The following is a 16,437-nucleotide window of genomic DNA, read 5'->3' as shown; positions in this document are numbered from 1 at the left end:
TATATATGCATATCATATATATGTATACACAGTCATACACACACAGACACACATAAACACAGGCATTCACATAACATGTATTTTATTTTTCATTCATCTGACTACTGTGGAGAAAAATAGACTAAAGTGTCTAGTTGGGGGCTATTTCAATAATCCTGGCAAGACAATGGTGGATGGTAGGCAAGAGAGGTAAACGGAAGCAGGGAAATTCCAGATCTATTTGGGTGGACCTGCTAAGAGGAGTTGGTTATAGACAGGATAGAAGAGTGTGAGAGAAAGAACAGAATGGAGATGGCCCTCTGGAATTTGGGGTGATGTGCTGGGGAGGTAGCAATGCTGTTCAGTACTAGCCAAAAGACTGAGGAAAGAACAGGTGGTAAGGGGGATGGCGGTTGAGAAGCCAAAACTTTCTTACATGATAATTTGACTTGACACCTCTCCTAGTTGTAATGGCAGAAAATAACTGCAGGCATGTTTATAACTATAGGAGGAAATAAAGCATTATTTTATAAATTACAGCAGAGATGTATTGCCATTTTAAAATTCCTTGCACATACCTTGGGGAAAGAACATAATCTATTTGTCACTGACTGAAAAACGAGCTCATGATCCATACAGCTTTAATCTATCTGTGGAATAGATTTTTCATGATTATTTAGAAACTTTTCAAGAACGAAAGAACTAATGAACAATATTTTCTTACTCGGAAATGTATTTTAAATTGCAGAGGTGTCAAAATGTTCTCCATTAAAAAATTAGGGTAAAATCTGACACTGTTAACAAATGAACAAACACAGAAACTAATTTAAAAAGCATTTTCTTTTACAATTTGATTTTTAAATAGTAGACTTATAATTCCTTAAATTGTCATGTTTAATTCCTCCTCGTGACTAAACTGAATTGCTAGAAAATAGAAATTAATTGATAGTAAAGAAATCCATTGTGATAATTCAACCAAAAATAAAAAAGGGAAGGAAAATCCTCCAAATCTGGGGACTGCGAAAATACACAGCTTCAATGTGTGAAAGCCCTTTGTTTTCACAGTGGAGGGTGGTCTGCTGTCTGGCCCATGGAACAGGCTCCAAAACATGGCTTCTCTGAAAAATAGAATTAACCAGTTAGAAATATGAATGGTGAAATAGTCAAAATCAAATGAAAATAGTACAAGGGGAAAAGTGGATGTGATTTGGTGGAGTATTAGATGATTTATCTTTATGTGATACCCGAGTGAGATTTAAAAAAAATTTCCGAAAAGCTTAGTACTTCTCTTGCTTGAGAGGCTAACTGAAACTTAGAGCACAGGAGGGAATCAATGAACAGATCATAGAAACACAGGAAAATATCCAGGGTGTGGTGGGAAAGCGTAAGATTGGCCACAGAAAGAGATCTCTCCCCTGTGCCCCACTACTGCTCTCCCAAAAGGAATAAGGGTCCTCACAAGTCCTATACACGGCGACTTGACCCAGATATGACAAGAAGGCTAGAATATTGTAAATCCAATGTATTATTCAGGCCTGCTCACCAAAGTGTTAGGATTTCTACACTCTCCTGGCAGTACTGGGTTTTCTAAAGGAAAATCAGAACACATGGTGTCCTGGATATGGATACACTGATGAAGGACACTGTACGGAAATCTAAAATCTGGCCTCTCCAGCTTCCAAGATCCAATTATTTATACTATATGTGCTGACTAGCAGCTGCTACATCGAAATAAAACAGATAAGGGAACTTTAAGATTATAGGACATTTATATTAACTACTGAGCAAAATTTCTAACCACTGAACAGTTATAATGCCCTTGAGATTTTATTTGAACAGCATTCTTTTCCAGTCAGTTGTGTCACATTGTTTTCCTTAGAGATAAGAAGTGCTGTACAATATTCTTATAAAAACTACTCTTATTCTTTCCTATGTCAATGGTTTATTTTACCCAACAAGTAATTATGAATTCCTTGTTGAGAATGCTGAAATTTGTGGCTGCATAAATAAAAGACAGATAAAAAGGACTATTAAGCATTGTGCCAGGAGCTGTTAGTATGCTTGTTTTAGCAACCCTAACATCTAAACATTTATGCATTATATTTTGTAAAGAGATTGTATGGAAATGATGACCATAGTTCTATGGCATAATGGCATATCTGTAAATAGACAAATTCAGACACCAAACTTCAATATGGCAGCATCAATCTACCAATTTCCAAACAAAATAAATATATAAAATATATATTCATATTATATATTCACATATATATATATTCCAACATATCCAAATATATATTCCAATTAGGGCCTGGGGAAATTAAAAGAATTTAGAAAGGATTTAGAGTCTAAATAAGTAACATTAGATCCTGCAGCTTAAGATAAAAAATTTAGTTCTTCACTTAAATTTTAAGTAAGCGTTTTAATAACATCCAAGCTAAAAGTGAAGAATTCTAGCAAGAATAAACTCATGCCATTTCTTAAGAAAAAAAAAGTCTGAATAATATACTACAAGAGTACTCAGAAAAGAAAAGCAAATCAATATGAATGTGTAAAGTAACATAAAAGACTATAATACAAAATGCTTAAATATAAAGGGACATGACCATAACACAAGAGTCATGGAAGGTCATACTTAAAATTTTTAAGAACATTTGAGATAGCATCAGGGCGCCTGGGTGGCTCAGTCAGTTGAGCGAACAACTCTCGATTTCAGTTCAGGGCATGGTCTCAAGGTCGTGGGATTGAACCCTGCATCAGGCTCCCCACTCAGCAGGGGTCTGTTTGAGGTTCTTCCCCCTGCCCCTCCCCCTACCCACATGTGTTTTCTCTCTTTCTCACTCTCTCTCTCCCCCTAAAATAAGGAAGTAAATCTTTAAAAAAAAAAAAAAAGAACATTTGGGATAGCATCAAATTTTACTCCAGGAAATTTAGTATTATTTCTATGAAATAAGATGTCTATGAAGTAAATCTTCCTCCATTATGATCATGTGACCTTGGAAAAAAATATTTAACTTTTCTGTGGAAGATTAAAATTTCCAAAAATGGCAACAGCAACATGTCTGGCTTCCCATGCTCTTTCAGAAACTTACCCCACCTACTCAATAGTTAAACTTGATCACACCCCTCCTCCTTGATACTGAGCGTGCCTTTATGGTCACCTTCAGTGAATACAATGTGGTAGAAATGGTGCTGTGTGACTTACAAGGCAAGGTCATAAAGGTGATCCAGCTTTATTTTGGCTAGCTCTCTCAAGGGACACTGACTCTGTGAGAAAGCCCAGGCCACATGCAGCGGCTACCTGTAGATCTTCCAACTCAGGTCTCAGCCAGCACCGACTCCTGGCCCTGGGCAAGAACAAATGTTCAAATGATTCCAGCCCCTGACCTTCAAATCATCCCAACTGACATGAGGTAGAACAGAGATGGGTACCCCCCGGCCGCCCATTGAACCCAACCTAAACTGCAGATAGGTAAGCAAAATGAATGGGCTCCATTCTTTAAACGGGGAGGTTTGGGGGCAATTTGTTATGCAGCAATAGATAACTGAACAGTCTCTCAGCCCTGGTTTCCCTTCTACTGGAGACAATATCAATATCTCAGACAGTTTTGAGAACTAAATGAGCTGATACAGGTCGGCATTTAGCACAGTATGTGGCACACAGAAGATAAGGTAAGTGCTAACTATTAAAGATGGGATCAGAAAATGGATCATAAGGGAAAAAGCTGTTGAGAGGCAAGCAGGAATTTAAATAAAGAGCTGGATGAGATAAAGAAGAAATGCTTTGAAATGAAAAATGTGATCGAATATTAAGCAGCAATACTGACAATATAGAATATAAAATTTTTGTTGGAAAGTCACAAGAAACCCCCCCCCAGGATTCAAAGAAAAGTGCAGAAAAATAGCATTATTACAGAAAAGATGAAGGAAACATATGATGATGATAAGGCCAAATGCTGTTCCTAAAGAGACTAAAGCAGTGACACAAAGCAAATATGTTCCTAAATACACACACACATACCCACACACCCACACACGCTGGAAAATGCAAAAAGAAAGCTTTTATAAGCTAAAAAGACACCTAACTCTACAAACTCACTATTTCTCAGATAAAAATAAAATTGAGTTATCTGAAAATATACGGAGGCAAAGTCTTGGTGAACATCAAGGAAAAAAAGAAACAACAAACATACAGGCAGGGGTAAAGTTTACTTATAAAAGAAAACAAAGCTGCCTCAAAATTATTATTAACTTAGAGATACTGTTGTGTATTTTTAAGGGCTTTATTGAGGTATAATGTCATACAGTAACCTCCACATATTTAAAGCATACAATTTAATTACATTTTGATGTATGTATAACGTGTGAAGCCATCACCACAATCAAGATAATGAACATAGACACCCTCCCCGAAAGTGTCCTTCTGCCACTTTGAGCCCCTACACTCCCCCACTGTCCCCAGGCAACCACTGATCTGTCACGATTCATTAGTTTGCATTTCCAAGCATTTATATTATTGGATATGCAGTATGTACTTTTTGTCGGACCTCTTTTACTCATTATAATTATTTTGAGATTTGGCAGTTTGTGTCTTCCAAGGAAGTTGTAGAATTTATGGGCCTAAAGTTTTCAAATTCCCTTCTTTTCTAATACAGATATTAACTGCTATAAATTTCCTCCTCTGAATGGCGCTAGTGCTGTTCCATGAATTTTGATGATTTGTCACTTCAAAATAACTTCCTAGTTCCTTTTTGATTTCTTCTTTGACTAATGAATTTTTATTTAGAAGTGCTTCCCTTAGTTCCCAAATATTTGGAGATTTTCCAAAGGTCTTTCTATAATTGATTTCTAATGTAATTCCTTTGTAGTCAGAGAACACATTTTTTGTAATTTTAATCCTCTTAAACCTACTGAGACTTGTTTTATGACCCAGAATATGGTCTCTCCTGATACATGTTCCCGTACATTTGAAAAAAGCACGTATGCTACTGCTGTTGAGTGTAGTGTTGTATAAATGTCAGTTTTGTCAAGGTGGTTGATGATATTATTTAAATCGCCTATATCCATATTTGTTTTCTACTTAATCTCTCAATTATTGAGGAAGGTATATTGAACTCTGACTATAATCATATGATTGTGCCTTTCTTCTGGCAATTCTGTCGGTTTTTGCCTCATGTATTTTGAAGCGCTGATTTTAGTTGCATAAGCATTTAGAATTGTTACATCTTCTTGATGAAGGGACTCCTTAATCACTAAGAAATGACCCTCTTTATCCCTGGTATCATTCATTGCTCTGAAATACACTTCATCTGATATTAATATAGCCATTCCAGTTTTCTTTTGATTCATGTCAGCATGACATATCTTTCCCATCTATTTACTTTTAACCTGTGTCCTTCTATTTAAGGTGTACTTCTTATAGACAGCCTCCTGTTTAGTCTTATTTTATCCAATCTGACAATTTCATTTACACAATTCCATTTAATGTGACTACTGACATGGTTAGCCTTTAAGACAATCATCTTGCTAGCTGATTTTCCCCCCATCTCTTCTTTCTTCCTTTTTTTTTTCTATTTCTGTTTTCCTTGGGATTAATTGAATATATTCTTCTGATTCAATTTTATCTCCTCAGTTGGCTTACTAGTCTATTGCTCTTTGCTTTCTTGTTTTAGTGGTTGATTTAGGATTGTGATAAATTACTCTTTAACTTATCACAACCAGCCTTCAGGTGGTATCAGACTATTTCACACATAGTACTGGACTCTTTCTCTCCTACCAGTTTGGTGCTATTCTTATCATACATTTTCCTTTTATATCTTTTACAATTTCCTTATTACCTTGTTATTTTTGTTTAGATAGTCATTTATCTCTTTGAGATTTAAGTAAAACACTTTTTAATCTATTTACCTCTATAGTTGCTATTCATAGTGTTCTTTATTCGTTTGTGTAGATCCATAGTTTCATCTGGCATCATTTCCTCCAGTCTGGAGAAATTCTGTTGAGAGTTTAGTCAAACTACTCCCTAATATTGCTGCCTCAGCATCCACTTTGTGTGGCCAGGAGGCCTGTGAAGGCCTTGAACTGACACTAGCCCCTTTCTTGAATGCATGTTCTAGATAACAGCGCACAGAGTCATAAGTAAATACAATTTCCCGATATAAATCCCACAAACCACCCTTGTGATAAACAGTCTCTCCCCCTCCCAGAGCCTTCTCCTTGAGTGCCCTGTAGTAAGACCCCCACAAAGCTTACCAAAACCCCACTTTTGAATTGGCCAATCCAGCCTTAGCCCAAGAACCCCAAAGCTCTCCACCTCAGACCCAAAATAAAGGTATGTGCCCTTGGTACCCCACTTTCCTTCTGCCTGTACCCTGCCTTGACCTCTCCATGGTTCCTTATTAAAGCATGCCACGTACATTTTCCAGCACTTGTGAGTAACAAACTTCTCTATTTCAATTCCCTTGTGGCCTTCTGTGGAACCATCCAACACCTTGGGACTCGACTTAATAAATGATCATTTAACAAAGTCATAACTTCCTTTAACATTTCTCGTACTGAAGTTGTGCTGGTGATGAGTTCTTTCATTTTTTGAAATTGTTTATATCACATTTAGTTTTGAAGGGCACTTTCACTGGGCATAGAATTCTAGAATTAAGTTTTTCCTTCTCTTTCAGTATTTAAAGTTGCTCCATTGTCATCTCACTTACATGGTTTACACTAGATAATGTTCTTTTTAATTTTCTGTGTACTATACATACATGTCTTATTTCACTGTCTACTTTTAAGATATTCTCAGTATCATTGCTTTTGAATAATTTTATTATAATATGTCTTGGTTGTTTACCTCATATTTCTGGTCCTTGGGATTTTTTTTAAGGTTCTTAGATATGTGGCTTTATAGTTTTCATTCAAAGAGTTTTCTCAGTCATTATTTCTTCAAATATTTTTTCTTCCCCCCCTGCCAATTTTGTATGTATTAGATTTCTTGGAGTTATTTCACTATTCACTGGTGCTCAGTTCGTTATGTAAACTCTCTTTTCTATGTTTCTTTTTTTTTAAGTAACTCTCTCACTGATAATTTACATAACATAAAGTTCACCCTATTAAACTACACAGTAGTTTTTAGTACATTCACAAAGCTGTGCAACCATCATCAGTATCTAATTCCAGAACATTTCATCACCCCAAAAAGAAACCACATACCCATCAGCTGTCACTCCCCATCCCACTTCCTCCCAGCCCCTGAAAACCACTAGTGTACTTTCTGTCTCCACAGATTTGCCTCTTACGGACATTTCATACAAAAGGAATCACACAATATGTGGCCTCCCTGCCTGGCTTTCTTAACCCAGCATAATGTTTTCGAGGTTCATTCATGTTGTAACATGTATCAATATTTCATTTCTTTTTATTGTTGAATAACCCATTTTGTGGATATGCTATCTTTTTTATCCTTTCATCTGCTGATGGACACTTGGATTGTTTCCACTTTTTGGCTATTCTGAATAATGCTGCTATGAGCATTTGTGGACATGTATTTTCATTTTTCTTGAGTATACGCCTAGAAGTGGATTTGCCGGTCATATAGTAACTCTATGTTTAATTTTTGATGAAGTGCCAGGCTCTTTTCCAAAGCTACTGGACCATTTTCCATTTCGCTAATAGCGTATGATGGTTCTAATTTCTCCACATCCGCACTAGCACTTGTTACTACCTGTCTTTTTTTATTGTAGCTATCCTGGTGAGTGAGAAGTGGTATCTCATTGTGTTTGCAACTTAAATTTTCCTGATGATCAATGATGTTGAGCATCCTTCCATTTGCTTATTGCCTACTTGTATATCTTCTCTGAAGAAATGTCTATTCAGATCCTTTGTCCATTTTTAAAACTGGGTTGTCTTTTTATGATGCTATAGTGATTCTTTATGTATCCTGGATGCCAGTCCTTTATCAGACATACAAGTTGTAAACTCATTCTACAGATTGTCTTTTCACTTTCTTGATGGTGCCATTTGAAGTACAAAAGTTTTTCATTTTAATGAAGTTCAATCTTATTTCTTCCTTTGTTACTTGTGTTTTTGGTGTCATATCTAAAACTCATAGCCTTAACCCAGGATTGCAAAATTTTCTCCTATATTTTCTTCTAAGGGTTTTATAGTTTTATATATATATATATATATATATATATATATAATATATATATATATATATATATACATGGCAAAAATTGTATTTAAAAATTTTTAAATTCCCCAAAAGAATCTACCAGAATCTAGAGTAAACATCATATATAATGATGAAATACTGCAAAATTCTTCTGAGATTGGGAAGGAGAAAGGATGTTTACTAACATCATTTCTATTGAATATTATACTGGAGGTTTTAACCAGTTCTACAAATCAAGAAAAACAGATAAAACACATAAGTAAAATGCATACAGATGAGAAAAGATAAAACTGTCATTATATGCAGATGACATGATCTATACCTATAAAATCCAAAATAATAAATAGATAATTAAAGTCAACAAGTAGTTTAGCAAGTTCACTTGATACATGATCATTACAAAACAATCTATTATATTTTTATATACAATTTAGAAATTTAAGTTTTAAAGTGTTACTATTTCTAATAGCATGAAAAACATCAAATACCTAGGAATAGATCTACTGACTTTTATACAGAAATCTATACAATTGTATTAAGAGAAATTAAATAAGACCTGAATAAATGGAGTAATATACCATGCAGATGGATTGGAATACTCAATAATGTGAATATGTCTGAACTCCCCAAATTGATATATCCATTCAATGTAACACCAATAAAAATTCCAGAAGGTACCTAATAGAAATTGATATATGGAAATGCAAAGAACCAAAAATAACCAAGGAAATGTTGAAGAAGAAAAGTGGGGAGGCCTACTCTCTCTGATACCAAAACATTACAAACCTATCATAATTAAAACGGTGCAGTAATGTTGCCAGGACAGACACAGACCAATGGAACCAAACAGAGATTCTAGAAATAGATGCACACATACATGGGTGCTTCATTTTTTACAAGGGTGACATTACAGAGGAGTGGATAGCGAACAGTCTACAGTAAATAGGCTGGATCAGCTGATTATCCACATTGAGAACAAATGAAATTAGATGTCTACCTTACTCTATACACAAAAAGCAAGGGTAGGAGGATTCTAGATTTAAATGTGGAAAGTAAACCAAGAAAGCTACTAACAGGCAATCCTATATAGGAGAATATTTTCATGAGCACAGGTGGACAAAGATGTCTTAACACTAATCATAAAGGAAAAAATCATAACCTGGTTTAAATTAGGGATCTGTATGTCAAAAGACATTAGTAATATATATGAAAAACACAGGGTTAAGATTCTTATTAGGTAAATGCCTCTTAAAAATAATAATAAAAAGATAAAAAGTTGCCATCCCACTCAAAAATGATCAGAAACTCATAACTATCTATATGAGATTATCCATAGTCAATGAACATACTGATACATGTTCACTCTCAATAGAGAGTAGACATAAAGACAAATAAGATTTTTTCATCTAGCAGATTGGCAAAGATATGAAAAACAATAATTAAATTTAGTATTAGATTTGAGCACTCTCATAAACTCCTGGTGGGAATTGAAATTGGATACATTTTTTGGAGACTCTTTGGCAATGTATTTCAAAATCCCTAAAAGTAATCCATGTATCCTTTGACCCAACAATTCTACTTCTAGAAATTTATCCTAAAGAAATAATTGAACCACTTTGAAAAAATGGATTTTCATCACTGCAATGCTTATATAACAAGAAATTAGGAGAGAAAACAGGGAATTGGCTAAATATGTTATGATAATCCACATAATTAGACAATGACACTAATTTGAATCAAGAATCACCACCTAAGACATCTAAGACATCTAAGGCAGGATGTGACATAAATGAGAGAAGAAGCTCTTTGGCAAACTGGGCAGCACATGCCCCTCTTGGAGAAGGCAACTCCGATTAATTGATGACAAGTAAGATGTGGGGAGGTGTGGAAGGGTGTCTAGTGTCATCAGAATACCCAATCTTTTAGAAGAAGGAGAAAATTAAATTTTTATGTGAAATTTCCTGATTTTTAAACGTTGTTTATGTTTAAAATTTTTTTAAAAAGATTCAGTAGCCAAATAAAGTATGTTATTAGTGGACTAAATTCAATTCAAAGGCTGAGAGCCCCAATATATATAGATATATATTTATTGACAGAAAGAGATCCATGATGTATTGTCTTTATTGTGTGAAAAGATTATTACAAAAACACTTTATATAATGTGATCTCACTTTTCTTAAAAATCAAAGCATATTTAGATGTATGTATAATCAAAGCATATTCAGGGTCTGAAGGGGTATAAATCTAAATGTTAATAGTGGGTGACTCTTTTACATATCTCTGCTTTTGCATGTTTAATATTGATCATTAGTATTTTATTATCAAAGAATACAATAAAGTTCTTTTCATTTGTGGTTATAAAGGAAAGAGTTAGTAGTTCAGTTTAAAATTTTGAGAATTAAACTAAAAATCAAAACCACTGAACCAATACTCTTGCACATAAAATCAGACAAACCAGAATCCAAGTCGATTCTTCCATTTACTATATCAGTGGCTCTGTCAGTGACAATATCTACCACTATGCTTCAAATTCCCTTGGTAATGTAAAAATTAATAAACAAAAACAGAATTAATATCTACCATTACCTTCCTCGTATCATCAAAAGCTAAGCGGACAGAAGGAGGATTTTTCTACTGCAATACAAGTCTGGAAAGAAGACAGATGCTGGTAGGATGTAATAATGTAAAAAGTTTTGTTTTTATTATTCTATCCAGAGGGAAGACCATTCTCAAAATCTAAAGCTCCACCCTGCCCCACCCCTCACTCCCTGATTAGTAATCATACCCAGTGCAGTGGAGTAGAGAATGGCAGACAACCCATTGCCAGAAGTAGCATTAGATGAGGTGGAACCCGTATCATGTTCTCAAGGATACTTGTGTTTTGTTTTGGTTTTGTTTTTCAAACTCTATTTAAGCTAAAAACAAAAACAGTTCAGGAGCATTTGGGCAAGTTCCTAAGTGTGAGTGGAACTCCAAGACAAGTGGAATAAACTAGGGAAGCCACGTTTAAGGATTGGCTTTGACCCTCAATTAAAGAAATTAATAATATTCTTTGAGCATTTTCACTCTTTATCTTCTCTTCCCACCTCTCTGTACCACCAGTAAAGGCATGGACTTCTCTGAATAGAATTCAGGGAGGTGAAGAGGTCCACAGGTGAAACCTACCAATTGGGTGATGTAAAGTGGGTTTTGTTTCTGTCTCTATCACCTCCTTTTTATCATAAGGAGTTCAGATACCTGCATTCTACTATTCCTTTTACTATGCAGGTTAAGTATAATGGAGGGTAAAGAAATTTTTTCAGGCGATTATAGTACCATTGGAAACCTACCTTAAAATGAGCTCATGAACCTCCCCAAGTGCCCAGTTTAAAACCCAAGGAGAAATTTCATCATTTTTGGTCCATGGAAATATCATACCCTTTGAGATATTTTTAATATAATATCATTATATGTCATTATTTTCATTACTTTTTCTCTTTTCAATGAATTCACAATAAAGGAAAACAATAAAAGTGTTGTTTCATATCTTTACTTTCAGTAATGTGCAACACGAACATAATAGTGTTAAGAAGTCAGAAATAACTCAACACAGTAGCTATAGAAGATGCTTATATTTGCAAAATGTCAACAATTATCTTCTCTAGGTTCCCCCAAAACTGGTGTATTTGTTAATCAAATTAATTAAGAAGCTTTTCAAAATAAAAGCAATGTTTTAAATAAATATATTTTCATAACCATAGAACATTTAGTTCTTCTGGAGGTAACAAACATTTTACACTCAAGTACTTTATGAAGATATTAGGGTAAAAATTATCTGGATGCAATTATAAATGTACCCTAATTAGTTTGTTTCTTTTGTGTGTAAGTTTTTGTTCATGTATTAAAATTTTATCATATTTGTAATGTTAGTTCTTAAATCATCACAAAGATGTTATCTGACCCACAGAATTTATATCAGCTCAACATGATAATGTGGTATTGTTTGAACAATGCCTTTCAATTTAAATTTAGTACAACAAATTATATTTAATCAAAGACAAGACCTCCTGGCTGCTCATGTCCATTATAGAAAATGAATGCTAGACTCCCAGTTTGGAAGAATGAGACCTTCCAACAAATCTCAACCTTGAAATTTTATAACTGAAAATCATGTCACATCAAAATCCTAATTACAACAGAGCTCTCACTGTGTTTCAGAGTTCTGCAGAGGTGGGTATAAATTCGTTTATGATTAGCTTTTCCATTGAAATCATATGTTTGTTAAACAACTACCAAAAAACTTTCTAAAAATTGATTTTATTTAATAAATAGTTTAAAGACTTTCTAACTGAAGAAATGATTTTGCTGACCTCAGAAATTCTGATGACTTGTTTACCTTTCACTCACTTTTATTTCTACTGTGATTCTTAAGAATTTTCTAATCGATATTTAATCTATCAAAACATCTATGCATTGGTAAATTTGGCTTCCTTTGCTAATAACCTATGTTAAGATCTCTAAATTAAATGACAAAGTAAAGTAAACACAGTACCCGGTTATAGTAAGTGCTCTTTAGAATTTCAGATTAACAAATTTGTCCCAAAATGACAAAGTAATAACTTACTAAATGAATAATGCAACAAAGAATAGATTTTCATAGGATCTCGAGCTCTCTTTCTCAATCTCTCTTTTTCTCTCTCTGTCACTTTCTGGTTCTTTCTTTGTCTCTCTCTGTCTCTGTCTCTCTCTCTCTGTCTCTCTCTCTCATACAAACACACATACACACACACACACACACACACACACTCCCACCCACATCCATACATGGGTATGTACACACATCCGAGAATTTTTAAACACCGCTACTAAAGGTTTTAACTTAGATAAATTAACTACATTAAAATACTGACGTGAAAATATCTATGTCCAACACCCCACAGAGGGCATCTTTTTGTGAACTTCTAAAAAGCTGAAAGAAAGAAAACCAGAGAGAAAAACCGGAGTCCTCAAGGGGAAGGCTGGGTGTGCGTGTCAGTACTGCGCAGGGTCACAGCTTCCCATTCTCCTCGCCACTCTCTTTCTCCTCGATGGCTTCCAGGCTACGTTTGCTCTTGGCTTCTGCACCACTGCTGGGTGCTTTACTAAGTCCACAGGACAAGCACGCCAGCTGGATCTGCTTCATGTTTTCTATGGCTTCATTCTTGGCATTCTTCAACAGATCTCCTTGGCCCTACAAACAAGGAGAAATATACACCAAAAAAGAAAGTTATGGACCAGGCGTATCCTGAGTAACATCACTCTATATATTTGTGCTACTGCTCAGGGAGGAAATGGACCCAGACCCTCAGAGCTCACTTTTGCAGGGATTATCCCCAGGCTCTTTTCTGGCCCTGTTCAGGGTCTTTGCTCTTTAAGCCCAGGGCCTCAACTTTAGCCTTCCCAGTCGGCTCTGTGGTTGCCAGTAGGCTCTTGAGATTCCTGCAATAAGGAATAACCTCGGGGGGTGGGGGGGGGGGAGTTGTCCTTTGCATTTCTGAGGACGGTGAATCCGTCCCTCCCCACAGTCTGCAACTTTGCACACTGCTGGAACTCCTGTCCCACTCAGGCCCAGCATTCCTAGGCTTGGGAGAAAACAAGGAAAGAAGCTCTTCTTTAAAGAACTGAAAATTAAATCAGCCCCTCAGTGTACAAGAGCTTACAAAGCAAAATATCTTCTGTAAAGTAAATCACATACCATTATGCTTGGTAAACTGGGTTTTTATACATTGGATTATCCTTGCAATCTGCCTTTTAATAAATTATTAGTTACCCATATTCCTTCTGTCTTTTCCATCACCCTAAAGACAATGTTCCCATCTGACTGATGGAGGAAAAAAAGGGGGGGGGGGCGGCTTCGGAGGCTCAGTATGTCAATCAAAACAAAAAGTAAATGAGGATCACAGGAAATCATCAGCTCTCAGGAACATCAGCACTTGAGAAAGACTTTTTCTCCTTTTTTTATTTCTTATTTTACTTCTTCATTAACAATGATCAAGTATATAAGCTGATGCTGACCCTGGCACCCGAAGGACCAAGTGTGGGGAAGCCGGAACCTACTCCCATGGGGCACAGACAAAAGAGGAGAGATGGTCCCTCCTCTCTCCCCTCTCCATTACCACTGCAGTGGGGAGGTGACCCCGAACTGCAGAGGACAGTGTGGGAGGATGCGGACGCTGATGGCTGGAGAGTTCCTCCACAAAGCACAGACTCAGCAAAAGGGTAAGTCACCTATTTTAACCAACGTGCTCCATGATACGCTGTTTAATTTGATGAGTCGTTTTTCCTCAGGGTGTCCGACGAAACACATGTTTAAAAATGCCGTAGCATATTCCATTCCTCAAAATCTACACAAGCACTTGCCAATCCTACCTATGTAATAATAGTGAAATCCTTCTAATAAAAGGCTTTAACTAAATGGGATACACAAGGATGGCTTTGCCTAATATTTTTGTTAAAGTGGACTTATCCCAATCACCTCAGTCACGGAAAGGGATTTTATAAGTGGACGTGGAAGTTTTATAGTCTAGCTTTCTCATGAGGAGAAAAGAGGCAGAGCCTGATGAGGTTTAGTGACTGACCCAGGGTCACAGCTGGGAAATGACGAGCTGGGACTAAAGTCCAGGTCTTGGACCTCAGTCCAGTGTCCTATTTCCCACACCATGTTTATAATTTAGACTAAGACTAAAGACTAGAGAATGAACACTCTGTCATATAAAGATGGATTTTCTAAAGAAAAATATTCACTATGCCAGCGGAATTTGGGGAGTCAGTTCTGAACAGGGATGAGTTCCCTCTGGACACTGAAAAACAAAGTACCACTTGGAAAAGTGCAATTCTTAAATGATAATAATAATAATAATACATATAAAGTGCTTACTCTGTACAGGCACTCTTTTTTGTGCATTACATATGTTCATTCATTCATTCAATTGTCACAGCAACCCTATGAAGATAGACACTTTTCTTATTCTCGGTTTATTGATGAAAAAAAAAAAGCTGAGGCCCAGAGCAGTCCCCTTTCCCAGAGTCATGCAGCTACTTCGTGGTAGAGCTGGGGTTTAAATAAAGTCCAGCAGTTGGCTCCAGAGTCTGCAGTCTTGACCACTACGTGATATGGCATCTCTTCAAGGAAAATCATGCACTCTCTCCAAAGCACATTAGAGCCTCCTATTCACTGTTACCCATGAAAACAATGCAGATATAAAGAAAATCATTGCTCATGTGGCAGAGTCTGACAGAACTTGGAGGTGTTATCTAGAGATTCGGGCAGATCAGGTGCACCAAGGACACGCTGGCAAGGACAAAAGTCAGGCTATCTTAGTTTTACTCTTAGCTCCAACTATTTCTCCCTGGGCCACTTGCTCTTCTTGTAAACATGAAAATAACCTTCAGCCTTCCTCACAGTGTTAAAGATTAAAGAAACAATGTTGAAGAGTTGTTTGTAATTTTGGTAATCACAAGTAAACTACGCTATAAGGTGACGTGAAAAGCAGGTATCACAGTCTACTACTATAATGAATATCCTGGCACTGTACAAATGTTAATATATAAATTTTACTAATCTGTCTAAAATGCATCGGCGAGAGTCTGTTTTGCAGAGATAGGTATATTGCCACTGGTTTTACAAATGGAAAGATTCTCTTAAAAACCAAACTGTATTAATAAAAAGATCAGATCCACACTCATTTTCAGTGTTACTTTTAAGAGATCATTTTCCTTTTAGTTCTAAACGTTTCATTAAGCATTTTAAAATTGCAACAAAAGCAAAATTGGCATCTTCCCTAATTGCAAGAAAAGAGTGAAACGTGCAAGCTGGATGCCACTAATGCATAATGTTCTCCCCTCCCCTTGTTCTGCAGCAGGTTATGAAACCTATCTGATTAATCAGCCAGAATGTTGTCTCATCAGTTCTGAGAGGTGGCATGCAAGCCTGCATGCCAGACTGTGCCAGTTCCGGTACACAGAAGTCCCTCTCTCCAGAAAACAATGGCCAATTGGAGAAAACAGTTTGTGCCAGTGCACGAAAACACAACTACATCATCTCCTGATAACCAGGAGACACCATGTCCTGGCTGAACCACACAGGCAGAGAAGAAATAGAAAAAGAAACTCAATTGTTAACTAATAGAAGAAGACAAAATCAAAGACAGTTTCACAATTGAATTTTTACATTTTACATTGAAACATTTATGTAAAAAAAATTTTTTTTTCTGTTCTTTAAAGAAGGAAGAATAAAGGTCATCTTTCTGTTCTGTGGCCCAAGGAATCCACTCCAT

At 36.1% G+C, this 16,437-nt stretch overlaps 1 protein-coding gene across 5 annotated transcripts in view; it reads right to left on the bottom strand.

Moving 5' to 3' along the window:
* Window positions 1-8,508: 8,508 nt before the first annotated feature.
* The window catches only part of PLCL1 (phospholipase C like 1 (inactive)), a 339,289-nt gene continuing 331,360 nt past the window's right edge, over window positions 8,509-16,437 (bottom strand). For 4 of the 5 annotated variants that reach the window (XM_027590766.2, XM_027590770.2, XM_027590769.2 and 1 more), the window contains exon 6: window positions 8,509-13,352. In XM_027590766.2, the coding sequence (XP_027446567.1) occupies window positions 13,170-13,352 (183 nt within the window). In that variant the 3' untranslated portion in view covers window positions 8,509-13,169. The remainder of the gene's footprint in view (window positions 13,353-16,437) is intronic. The other variant, XM_027590767.2, reaches the window with a different exon arrangement.

Source organism: Zalophus californianus, chromosome 3, assembly GCF_009762305.2.
Source record: "Zalophus californianus isolate mZalCal1 chromosome 3, mZalCal1.pri.v2, whole genome shotgun sequence".
NCBI lineage: Eukaryota > Metazoa > Chordata > Mammalia > Carnivora > Otariidae > Zalophus > Zalophus californianus.
This window is presented reverse-complemented; position numbering and strand designations above follow the sequence as displayed.